The 13,081-nt window shown below is 39.7% G+C and overlaps 1 protein-coding gene across 1 annotated transcript; it reads right to left on the bottom strand.

Moving 5' to 3' along the window:
• Positions 1-1,017: 1,017 nt before the first annotated feature.
• Positions 1,018-11,430, bottom strand: LOC106919679 (transforming growth factor beta-3 proprotein-like). The gene is made up of 7 exons (XM_014990207.2): positions 10,725-11,430; positions 4,544-4,704; positions 3,892-4,021; positions 3,676-3,783; positions 3,297-3,462; positions 3,059-3,212; positions 1,018-2,379 (listed from the first exon to the last, which is right to left on the bottom strand). The coding sequence occupies exons 1-7, from the start codon at positions 11,068-11,070 to the stop codon at positions 2,221-2,223; spliced, it is 1,224 nt and encodes a 407-aa protein (XP_014845693.1). The 5' UTR covers positions 11,071-11,430; the 3' UTR covers positions 1,018-2,220.
• Positions 11,431-13,081: the final 1,651 nt, after the last annotated feature.

Below are 13,081 nucleotides of genomic sequence, written 5' to 3'. Positions count from 1 at the left end.
TATTTACCTTGCCTTTGTATGTATAGCACTTTGTGCAAACTTTCTTTTCTTTTTTAAATGTGCTTTACAAATAAACTGGAGTTTGGACATCAGATGTAGCACAAAGCGTCTGGATACTCCTAAAAATATGTTTTTTCTACACACGTCTATTGTTGGCTGCAATTTTTTGAGGATCTCAGAGTTAAGGTCAACGTTCTACCATCCCTATAGGAAATACTTACAATAAATACACCTACCAGTGCAAACTGTGGTAATTACTAACATAAGATGCTAAAAAAATAAAATCAAATAAAATTTCTCGATTTTGTGTTTGATTTAAAATAACACTGCTTAACAGGTGAGCTGTGGAGCAGTGGCTGCTCTCTATCACACACAGTGTGTCATCTCTGTTCCTGGTGTGAATAATTAATGCTCGCAAAACAAACTCTTCTGTGGAGCTACAATAAACTGATGAATGACTACAATAAAATGATTTTTCCTCTCAATCATTAAGATTGACGCAATTTTTTTTTTCACCCAGTACAAAGGAAATTTAAAATAAATACATTTCTCAGAATTTACTGCACATTTAGGTTTTCAAGTGGGCAAAAACATTTTAGAGGCAATCATTTCAGCTTGAAGGATGATGCATCATTGTTTTGTTTCATGTTTTTGATACCTCCTTTACAAAAGGAAACAGTATTAGTAGAGTTTATACAGGGAGATATTTATTTTACTTTAAACATTTCATTGTAGGGACAGAAAAATGTTCAATTCTCTCAGATATATTTTAAAGTCTGTCAGTCCTAGTTTAGAGATCATAAATTGGTGCATCTCTAGACACGTGTTCACGCTTCTGAATGATCTTTATTGATTATTCTAGTTGGATGTTATAGTTTGTAAAAATATTTTAAACCCTGGTTTGGCTTCTGTCGTTTCATTTTGCTTCCGATTCCCTGTTTTGAAAGCTGAACGCGACATCTGCCTCACATGAACATTGTCAACCATCCCGGAGAAAAAGTTAAACTGAGGACAAAATTTTTGTGGCCTCTGTTTTTATTTCTACACCTTGCACTTTCTGAGCTGCATACTTACACTTTCTTGTGTTGCCGCAAAACAAAAGTGCCAGGATTTAACTCTCTGTGAACTCCCACCTTTAAACAACATCAGCCAGACACACTGGGGCACAAACAACAGGTTAAGCTAGTCTAATACATACAGATACAAAAGCTGGACATTATTTCTAAATTACAATGTAACAGTATCCTAGGTATAGTACAGTATAAAATGGCTTTCGTTGTGGATAATGACGATACGCGTCAATTCCCTTCTGTTAGTGAAACAATCACTATATGACAAGTTACGTAACAGACAAAATCTGCTATTAATGTAAAAGAAATCTCATAAAAAGCTCGTTGCATAACACTTGCTCTCTTCCAGTAAATTCTTTGATGTTCGAGGAGAAAAAAATAATAATTTGAACCTGTTAGGAATGAAAACATCCAGTGAATGGCAGCGCACCCGTGGCCAGTTTCCAACACAATCCTTCCCTGCAATTCAGGTCCCCTTTTCTTCTTTCCTGTCCATCCGCTCTAATAGATGCACAGAAAATAAAAGGGCCACCGCTGCTGGCTGGCCAAAAGAGAAAACCTTGGCTCAATTTCTTTGTTCATTGCCTTTCCATTGCAAATCCAACAGGCATTCTCACTCAACTCTCCTTTCCCCAGACCACAGCTATGGCTTTGGATACAGCAGTGAGTCTGTCCTTTCTCCTTTTGTGTTTGAAGATAATGCCCACTGTCTACAGAGAAGGGAACTTAAGGAAAGTTTAAACAAAATCCCCAGCCAGAAAGAAATCCGACCATTCAGGGGAACAGATTTTAAATTTAGGACAGAAATAATAATAAAAAAAAGCTGCACTGCCTACAATGTAGAGATTGTAACTCTGTGGACTATCTGACTTTTGAAGTTGAAAGTAGACCATAAAATAAATTTGATTCAGCCGGGGGTTAAATTGGGGTCAGGTTTTAAAAATAACTCCCCTCTCGGAAATGTCTCTGTAACAGCAAAATTAACACGGAGCAAGAAGAAGAAGAAGAACAACAAAAACAGTTTTAGTTCAGAACAGAGAAAAGCCACGGGGTCAGTTTAAAGTATTCATCACAGCTCAGAGTCTACGAGGTTTTCTTCTTCTGTACCTAGTGGAATCCTTTCCCCTCAATCAGTCTTTTTTGTGTCCTCTCAGCTACATTTGCAAGACTTGACGATCATGTTGGAGAGCTGCTCCACCTTAGGGGTCCGTCCAGAGTAGTAGAGTATAGTGAGGGGCTCCAGGTCCTGAGGAACGCAGCAGGGGGCGGCGGAGGCCTCTGGATTCAGAGTGTTGTACAGGCTCAGCAGCTGTTGGGAAGCAAAGTGTGGAAGTTAAAAACTCTCATTCACACACGTTTCCAATGCCTTCTGTTTAGTCTGTTACGCTTGTGTATAATTGAAGAAATCTGGGAAAGATTTGGGTTAATTCACAGCAGAGAAAAAGTCGGACAATGTGACAGGAATGTCTGCAAGTACTTGCAGTGGCCAAAATATTTGCATATTCATTCTTATGCTATGACACTAAGTAATTGCATAACTTTCTTGTGCATTTCTGCCCAAGAACAAAATGATGTATCACAGCACATCTAATTTTAGCATATCATGTACCTTTGTCAGTCCAATTACCAGACTATGGAATATATGGAAGGATATATTTTAAAATGTTTCCATACACTTGCGTTCCTTTTCCACACTTATCCATACACGGGAAATAGAAGAAAAAAATGCTCTAGTATTGGTTTGAGAAGCTATTTCTTTCCCAGACAGAGTGTGGAGCCCTCCAAATGCTCTAACAGTGGCTGAAACTAAATATGTCGTGTTATTGGACAACGTTTCTATCAAAACCTTGCACATATTTTACTCTCCGACAACTAAATGATCAACATATGTAAATGGGAGCAGTTATTTCTTTTTCAGAGTTAAACTAGAACAGGTTCTTGGTAGGGTTAGAGTTGATCATTTTTGCTTCATAGGCCTTCTTTCTTACCGAGCTGTGTGTTGTGTCGGAGCTCCTCAGGTAAGGGCAGGGCCCGGAGCAGTAGTTGGCGTCGTAGCCGCTGGGCTCGTGGATCCACTTCCAGTCCAGATCGCGGCGGAAATCTATGTGAAGCCGGCGAACGCAGCAGCTCTCCTCCGTGTTCCTGCGGAGCACGAGAACATCTAATGCGGTTGCGTGAAGTTTAATCTCACAGGCAATCCACTCCTGTCGCTGAACGAAAGCTTACGAGAAGCAGTAGTTTGTGTCCAGCGCTCTCTTGCGTCGGCGAGAGGAGTGGGTGTCCATGCGGTGGGGTGGGATCATCATGAGGATGAGGTGAGGAGGGTGTTGCTGCTTATGTTTTTTCAGGTTGTCCAGGTCCAAGCGACTCTGCTCCTCATCTCCGTCGACACCTAAACCACAGGACAGGATTCAGCTTCTCTATCTCCACCTATTAAGCCACCACAGCGTCTTCTGTCACGATTTTTATCAATCGTCGCATCCGATTTGAAAAGTGCGCGAACGTTTCTCCTGCTAGTCTTTCACACAACGGAGACGCAAGAAGTTTTGACCAAGCACTCAACGAAATCACTTAAGCAAGTGGCAACTTAACCGAGGAAACCCACCTCTAAACTTCACCTCCAGAACTTCCTTTTCGTTGTCGATGATGTCACCGTTTGAATTGAAGGTGTGGCAGGGACAATGCACGTTGATTTCCAAACCTAGATTAGATCCTGGCGCCAAACGATCGTGAAAGGGAGAGCAGTACAAATAATTTTAATGTCAGCAGGAGCGATTAATGATGTCTTATTTTAAACTCTTTCAGATAATGTTAACCCCACCTTTGTTTATCAGCCACTCTCGTACGGTTTCTGTCACGTCGAAGGTGACCCACTCAGGAGAGCCTCTGGTCTGCACGTTTTTAGCGGCAATGAAACGCTGCTTCCTAATGTGCTCGTTTGGTTTCATAATCTGCAAAACAGTGACACAAAGGTATAATTATAAGCTTGCTTGCTACTGGGAGGTTGTCAACAAATGGACGCCACAATTTGCAATGAATTTTTCAATTAACTTTGCAATTTTGCACTATTTTGCGTTCGTCTTTTGTATCAAATCCAAAATTCATCACATAAAGTAAAGGATGTGGTTGTAATGTGACAAAATAGGTAAAAGTTTAGGTTGTTGGTATAATGTTGCAAGGCTGTGTAAAGAGTTGAAGTTTGCTGTTTTTTTTTTTTATTATTATTATTGAATCCAGCTTTGGTCATGGGACATGGAGATTTATATCATTTCAAACTCCCCTGAGTATCTAGTGAAAACGCAGCAGAAGGTTGTTAATTTTGGCCTCTCCGTTACGGAGCAGAACTTAGGGATGTTATTCCAGCTGAAGAAAGAAATATCTCCGGGCTTAAGGGGTTTTAATAAATGTTCATGACAGACTGAAAATATGGAACTTTATTGGTAGAAGGACAAAGAAACGCTACCTTTACGCACCTGGTAGAGCTCAATCCGCTGTTCACTCCTCACGGCTTTGGGGTTTGGTACCCTCAGGGCTCGAAACTCTGCTCTGAACAGGTTGGTTGAGTTCCTTTCCATTTCAGAGACACTGAAGCGGAAAACTTTAGAAGTCAGGCTTTTAGGGCAGGGGAGATTATCTGGTGAGGGGAAAACAGATAAAACATGGCTGTCATGACATTCAAATATTTAACTTTCCCAAAAACAATGCAGCATCACTGAACTATTTCAGCCTCAGCAATAAGACGTTTGAGTGATTTCTGCTGACGAGACGCTGCTATGATTTTAGAGAGCCACCAGGGTGAGCTAATGAAAAAGTCAGCAGAGGATCACAACCCTGGACAATGTGGTGAGATTGTGCCGGTAGCGATGTTTATAGATTCTTTCCTCTGTGTGCTGTCCATCTGCCAAAAAGCTGTGCTTCCAAATGATCAGTAAATGCACCACTTCGATTTTGTCAAAAGGAATTATTCCTAATGAGTAGTTTTTTTGTTTGTTTTTTCAAACTGAATAAAAGCAGTCACGCTAAAATATTTCACATGAAATTAAGCTACTGCAATGAAAATAATTTATTTAAAGGCTTTTCTTCACACCTTTACCAAAATGGGAATAAATGTGATCTAAGCTGTCTTTTTACATAGAGTCCCATATGAACATATGACCAAAACTCAGTCCTCACATTGCAGCGTACAACAGGCTGGCACTTTATTTTCCAGCCCACAGTGAATGAGGTTGGCTGCTGCCTCTCTTATCAAAAATTCCAACAGATTCTGTCTATATTTGGAGAAAGTGATAACATTGATAGTAAAACGCCAAGATTTTTTAAATGTCATATGACTTCATCTCAGTGGTATCTGTGTATCAAAGGCCTTGCTATACTCACTTCTGTTGATAAGCTGTTGGAGCTGAAGCTTTTGTTATCGCGATGACTTCCCTAAAGCCAGGCACTGACATACACCAGATCTGTCGCGCACATAAACCCCCAAGATGGAAATCTTTCCTGTCGTTTGCTGACCAGCTTGTGCAGTGATGAAATGAGCCCTTTTGTACCAACTTCCTGCTTTGTTTGCACCTGCCGTGTAGTTTCGGTGTTTTTTTCTGTTGTTTTTTTTATGTTTTAATTAGGGTAAAAAAAAAATTGTTCAATTTAGTTTTAGTGAACTACTTTAATATTATTTCAGTATCTTGATGTCTTGAAAATAATTTGATTAGTGATTCAAATGACAAAGATGGAAATGAGCTAGGTCAAGTACATTTGAAAGCTTGCTGTTGTAACTGATGGCACCTGCGTGCATATAATGGGAAAAATCTTTAAAAAAGTAAAAAATAAAAAAAATATTTTCCATGCATCTGGAAATAGGGTTTTCTAAAATACTTCCCCCCTCCCATCAGAAACTTTTATTGACAGTCAGGGGTTGGGAACATAACCCAGTACGACTGCATCGAGGACTGTAGCCTGTAAATGGGGCGGACGATCTGCCTCTACCCAATGTAAAGCCACAAAATCACAACGGTTTGACTTCAAAACAAGGATATGTTCATGCCTGTAAACAAAAACAGAAAGAGTGGCAGTAAAGAATGCTATAGCATGCATTAGTCGTATTTAAACAGCAAATGCACAAGCTTCGTTTTATTCTTCTTTTAAACAAAGCTTTATTTCACTAAAGTGATAGGTTATTTAATTATTCCTCAGGTACTTATTTAAATCGCTCATTATGCATCTTATAACTGTATTCCAGAAATCTGAAAATTTATCAAAGAGCGCAAATTTAGGCTGAAAAATAGCACCGTGAGCGATCGAGGCCTTACTTGTTGTGCCCCGCAGCTCCACATCACCCATGCTGTGCTTCTACATCAGCACTATATTTTTACCCTTTTCTCGTTCGCATCCATCATATAAACATCCGCACAGACTTTCCCGATTCGTGAAAACTGAAAAAACAGAACACAAGACATCACATGATAACTTGAGCCTCACACTATGTGGACACTGTGTTTGACAGCAAACGAGGCCTGATTTCCATATTCGCAACAGCAAATACACAGAGAGTTCACCCAACATAAGGCGTTGCTACCTCCCCATGACCTTAAAATTATTTTAAAAACTTGTTCAAGGCACAACTGACAGATTTTTTTTTTTTTCCACATGGTTCTTGTGCAACATGCTTTTGAAAGTTTCTAATGCCGTTCTGGCCTTCTGCCCTGTGGCCTACATCAAAAACGGTACTTACTGGCTCCTTATTGCTCAAATGAACAATTTCTTAGTAAATAAAAACACAAACATTTTACATCTGTCTGAAACTTGGAAAGTCTTCAGTTTGTTATCCATAAGCATGTTGTTTCTCTTTGACGTGATCTGACGCAGACAGTTATTTCTGTAGGACAAGAGGACAAGCAAGTAAAGCAGATGTGTGTCGACCTCTGCGAGTCAGGAAACGGCTACAAGAAATTATCTACTCCTCCAGTCAGAGAAGTGATTAAAAAGTTCAAAAGAATTGGAGCCAAGTTTATATTGCTCCCATGCAGGAGGATGAAAACATAGAAAATAAAATTGAAAATACCAAAGAGAGGCAAATTAATGAGTCTAACTAATGGCATCTGTACCAGAAGTGGCAACTACACCTTGTTACCATCTGGTACAGCAGATCAAAAGAAGCCTATGCATAAGTGACAAAAGAGAAGTTCACATATAAATACTGCTGAAACTTAAATTAAATCTTCTTTTTGTCTCTTTTTATTTTTCCCCAGCTGTTCACAAGCGACTGTAATAAAATAAACTCCAGTTCTCGCCCGTTAGCATTAACATAAATTCACCTGAAGCTAATCTAAGGTTCTGAGAGCAGGAGTCCACTGTTTGGTGTCTTTGGTCCAAATCGCTTTTGAAAGATTCGAACCAGAACATTACAGAGGGGAAATTAAACTTCAGGAAACCTGTTGATTTCAAAGGCGCGGTGATGCAATAAGCTTGGCTTTGCCCTGGACCGTGAGGCTCTCTTCAGCATTTATTATCCTATTCTACTCTCTCAGTCTGACCACAGACACGTGTCCCCCTCTCTCCACGAGTTTTCCATTTCCATGCCGTTTATTCTATTTAAAAAAAAATGCTGGTAACTATATAAGTTTGGCATGAAATATGTGGAGTAAGAAGAATATGAGCCTAAACAGCCTTTTCTGATTATTTTAACAAATTGGCCCCATCCAAAGTAAAGCTCATTATAAACAGAGCACCAAAAACCATACTTAGTGGCAAATTGGCAACAAATTGGAGGCATAATGGAGGAATTCATGTTGAAGGCTCTGTTTCACTCTCGGTTTAGCAAAAGCAAAACCTCAACAGTGAGGTGATCTCACCCCTCACAGACCACCTGTGTGTGTAATTATCAGGCCAAGACACAGCGGGCTCGATCGGAGCACCGCCTCAACACCATCGCGTCTGTGAACACGAGGACTTCGCCGAGAGCGGGATCCCTCTCTCAAAGCAAACCAGGAGGGTCCCCTCCATCCTCCAACCCTTCCTGTCCACCTCTGTTCACTTTCCCTTCCCCTAAAGGCATCCCCCATCCGCCGAGGCAGATGTCCCTCTCATTTGGCCCTGACTGGAAAGGAAATGGTAACATCTGGGAGGTGGAACATGATCCACTGAGGGGGGAAGAAACAAGAGGGGATAGAGAGTAAAGGAGGGGATTGACCTTCCTGGTTCAGAGTTAAAACAGGTGGGACAGCACAGGAGTAAAACACATTTCCTCTCCTTTGCAAGCTCCCACTGCTGTTTTTAAATATATTGTCCAGTGGTGCATTTTTCCCACCAATAAATGAGTACTGACAGAAAAAAACGAAAAAAAAAAAAAAACAGCTGAGTGTGGATTTCTACTTCAGGATTTCACAAAACATGTTTTTTTTTGTTTTTTTTTTAAGAACGCTGAAGGAAAAACGTGCCAATTCTGCTTGATGACATCAAAAGAGGCACAAGAACTAAGCTGATTAGCTGGCTTCAGTAAACATCATGGTGACTGAGGGATTTTGACATAAATTTTGATATTTGATTTCCATTTAAAAATAAGTATTTCAATAAAAAAAAACCCCATCAAAATAAGTAATAAAAAGAAGATAAAAATAAGTTTACAGGCTGATAAGTTTCTTTATGCCATATCTTTGCATACATAAGTAATCAGGTATCACAGTTCGATTTGGGTAGATTCCGTCTTCAACTATCTCCATTTTACAACTAAATCGCAAAACAAGTCGAAAAACTCACGATGACTGTAACTGAAATGAATCTACAGAGAATTTGGAAAGCAGCTTTAAGATCTTCATAATATAGAAATATGTTTCTTTGCTGTGTGAAAGCATGAAGTGTTCTCAAAGAAAATTGTTCGTTTCTATTTGGTCATCTTAAATGAACTAGTTCTTAAATATTTAATATTTTTATTTGATTTCTTTTTATTTTGTATAACATTTGTAAAAAAAATATATATTAAGGTATCTCGCTGTAGATTAGAATGTCATCCAAAATATCATCATCATAATCATCATCATCATCATAGTGTGTGAACAGTTTGGAGTGCAATAACTGTTGACTAATATAAGTATTTTGAACTTCCGATTTATTTGCCCATGTTGTGTTCAACCAGTTGAACAAAGGATGATCTCACCAGAGGCAGATAACCGAACCAAAAATGTAAAATGTAAAAGCAGAAAAGAGTTTATATCGCTACCGATACACCGATGTTTTCTCCATCACAATAATTTCTAATATTGTGCAGCCTTGACTTGGAAAGACTATCTACTTCATTGAATGTGATTCGAAGAATGAACCTCATTTATCTTGTAGATTGATGACACACACAGTGAAGTGTGTATTTCCTTTTCAAGATGTGATCACGACTAAATGCTAATGGAAACTCAAAATTAATTTTCTCCAATAATAAGAATGTCAAACAAAACCCTTAAAAATTAGTTTTTATTACATTATTACCTCATTAATGTCACCCTATTTTAATAGATGTCCGCGTACTAGACAGTAGATGCACTCAATGCTCCCTCCTTCGACATCATTTACTGCATCCATGCAGCATCGATGGAGGCGACCATTCTGTGGCTCTGCTGCGATCGCTTTGATAGTCAGCTCCTCTGCACTTCTGTAGCGTCTCATCTGTCTCTTAGCAATCCCCCTTAAAGAATCTATGTTAGATCATTTGTGTTTACTGGCTGCTCAGTCTCATTTAACCAGTTTTTCTTTTGGTTCTCCGGGCAGAGTGTCAAGTCCTGCTTAGAAAATGAAATCATCTTCACACAGTTTGTCAGCAGAGGGAATAATGAAGCACTCTAAAACTTTGTGGCTGCTCTGACTTTGGACTCGTTAAAACTCAGTAAACCAACACCAGCAGATGACAAAGCTCCCTAAATTGTTCCTGACTGTGGAAACGCCATGCTGAGCTCTGATCCAAGCAACTTCGATTTTGTGCCTCTTCGCTCGCTCTCCAGACTCTGGGACCTTTGGTTTCCAATCAAATGCAAATCGACTTTATACTACTGAACAACAATTCAGTTTTTTTTTGGTTTTGTTTTGTTTTGTTTTTGTCCTAGACTGAGGTTGTTGCCTCTGGATCAGGAATGGCTTAACACAACTAATGCAGGGCATTTAGCCAAAGTCCTGCACATGTGGTAGATCTTAGAAAACTGAGTCCAGCCAACTATCAAATCTACTTTATCTTTTATTCTTATTGCACTTGCACACTTTTTCCTTCCACTCAACCTTATTGCTTGGCTCCTACATTCTCTGAACAGCCTGCTTCTTCAGCAATGTCCTTTTGAACACTTGTAAAGTCAACGCTATTAGCCACAGGCCACAGCATCATATATCTACAAGATTTCCGATGCTCTTGTCAAATTTTAAGAACCTGAATGCAGAGTTTTCGTTAGTTGTGATATTTAGTTATAAGCAGAAAATAAACGCTTTAAATATCTCACAAAGTGAGACCTGTCTTCATATCTCGTTCATTTTCAAAGCTATATGCCACCTTTTAAACGCCGTACAATTTTATTGATACAACGCAGTACAATCGACATATTTTTGAAGGAAGTACAAATTGGCCATCATGCGGTGCGTAATTACGCACTACGGAGACAACGAGAACGTTTAGAAAAGGGAAGAACTCACTGTTGTCCGGCGTTCCGTGCACCATGTTGATTTTGTATATCTCTTTGGCGATGTACTCCGTCTCTGTGTTGTCCTGGCCGCAGCTCTGCTTCCGATCCCTGCCCAGTTGCTCCAGAAGCTCCTTCGTGCTGTTATATAACGCCTGGATCTGATAGGGTACCTTGCTCGGTCCCATGGAGTGCGGGGGGCTCGACAGCCGAAGTTTGCTCAGGATCTGACCCCGGATCGCCTCGACTCTCTTCCTCTTCACATGGTCGATGTCCACGGTGGCACAAGTGGACAGGGGCGAGCTCAGAGTTGCGCAGTTGAGGAGGACGACGAACAGCAGAGCTTTGCCCAGATGCATCTTTCTGTCCGCATTTGTTTCGCTCTGGCAGCTGAAATGTGTCGGTTCACAGAGAGGACTGCCTCTACCTTTTAAATCAGCTCCTTTTCTTTTCCAGCTTAGAAACTAACGTGTGGACTAACTCCGCTATGCGCAAATCCGAATTTAAGTTCGCCCATTATTTATTCATCCGATTCAAATTTCTATTAAGACTTTCTTTCTGTATTCTTCTGTTCAGTCCATCAGTCCTCCTGGTCCTCCTTGAGCGGTTTGTCTCGCGTCGTTTATTTCGGAGCATCAAGTTTTATTCTCCGTGCAGGGTGACCGCAGGCTGTCGCATTAACGAGGTATATGCGATTTCGAGCTGCTGATACGGCTTCATGTGAGCTTTATAGGCTGCCGCTGCTTTCTGACGTTTGATGGAGGAGGGACCGCAGACACCCGGGAGCGCACAAATCACAACAGGGGCCCACTGCCACACTCACTGAACCTGGAATACTAAATAATTTTGTTTAAAAAAATAGAGAGAGTGGAAAGCATAAATTGCTCTTTTGTTCCCTGGTGCTGTAAAACAGACTCCTTTGGAAGGAATGCTTGCTTGAAGATTTAGCTTAACATGGCGCAGACTGCAACCCAGATCTGGTCTGGGGATCACTTTGGTGCGTCTTATGTGACGATATGATAATGCTACATGATATGGAGGGTTGTGACAATATTTATTCTAATTGTCTTCTTGTGATATTGTGTGGTTTAATCTCCCTGGTAGTGCGCCCTCTACTGAGCAAAAATATATCCACGTTTGATTACTTCATTCAACTTGGCAAAAGTAAAAGAGGAAAGGAAAAATTATTTTTTGAAAAGATATTGAGTTACTAATTTGAGGCAAACATTTTTTTTAAACATAGCCACATTTCTCAGATTCTTCTTTTCTTTTCTTTGGTCTTGACAAGATTTTACATTTGATGTCGAAATTTCAGAACATTTGTGTACATTATGTATTAAATGTATTTTTTATTCAGTAAGTCTCCAAGGTTTTACAGCCGTTCAAAAGTTTTCTTATTAGTATTTTTAAATAAGAAATCTTACCGTTATAATTTTCCACCCTTATAGTAAGTCTTGTCTGATGAGTTTTGATTTATGCTGCTCGTTTCACTCATTATATCAGAATTGGACTTAAATAAAGAATCCCACTTGCAGTTTGACCACAGTTGTCCTATATAACTTAGAGTTGTGGAACTCTTAAAGAACCATTTTGATTCATTCTTCCTGATTAAAAATGGTCCCTTGTCTCTTGTTCTATATCTACCAGTAGGCAGAAGATAAGAATATGATTCAAAACTGAATGTTTTTGATAAAAGTACAAAAAAAATTACCTGAAATATGCAAGGTAGTGGGATTAAGATATTCTAATTGTCTTTACAATTAAGCTTTTCAGCCTATTTCCATTGGTAAATAAGTCATGAAGTTCACTAAATCTCACAAAGACAGCTTACTGCATTCCTCTTCTACTTCTTCTGCAGTTCTATGGTGCCAAGCAGTACTAAACAAAATCTAGTCGTTTGATGTAGATCTCATATTACAGACGCCATGCCAACACATTTGTATTCTCACTCAATGGAATCAATGATTTCTTGCTGCGAGCACAGATTTTTCCCATGCCCTCAACAGCCACCTTCCACACAAATGTCATTTTTTTTTCTTCTGTCCTAATGTTTGACGGTTTGTTTGCAGCCGTCTGAGTTATTTTATCTTTTCCCTCCTTCATCAGCTTTATCTCTCTTCTTAAGGCATATCCGCATTTTTCAAACCTATTTAAGGTCAGACTGTCGCAGGCTCCGGAGGCCCCGTACCCAGACATGGGATCTAACATTTTACTATGTTGCTTTTGCCTGGCAGTTTGCATACCAGGAATGATTTCATACGATGTTCAATCTTTATATGGCAAACATTTGGTTTTAATTTCCATGGTACATAGGTGTGTGATATACAGAGCTCCTGTGTTTTATTTGGCTGGTTTTCCAAAGCTTTTCAT

The sequence above is a fragment of the Poecilia mexicana genome, unplaced genomic scaffold (genome assembly GCF_051168715.1).
Source record: "Poecilia mexicana isolate PSO_F unplaced genomic scaffold, ASM5116871v1 scaffold_21, whole genome shotgun sequence".
NCBI lineage: Eukaryota > Metazoa > Chordata > Actinopteri > Cyprinodontiformes > Poeciliidae > Poecilia > Poecilia mexicana.
This window is presented reverse-complemented; position numbering and strand designations above follow the sequence as displayed.

What these genes read in the sequence shown, in the direction of transcription:
- LOC106919679 (XM_014990207.2), bottom strand. Translation starts at nt 11,070, where the DNA reads ATGCATCTGGGCAAAGCTCTGCTGTTCGTCGTCCTCCTCAACTGCGCA. An exon ending in AGAGTGGCTGATAAACAAAG is followed by an intron (nt 3,784 to 3,891) that starts GTGGGGTTAACA and finishes GTTTGGCGCCAG; the next exon opens with GATCTAATCTAGGTTTGGAA. An exon ending in CCGACACAACACACAGCTCG is followed by an intron (nt 2,380 to 3,058) that starts GTAAGAAAGAAG and finishes GCTTCCCAACAG; the next exon opens with CTGCTGAGCCTGTACAACAC.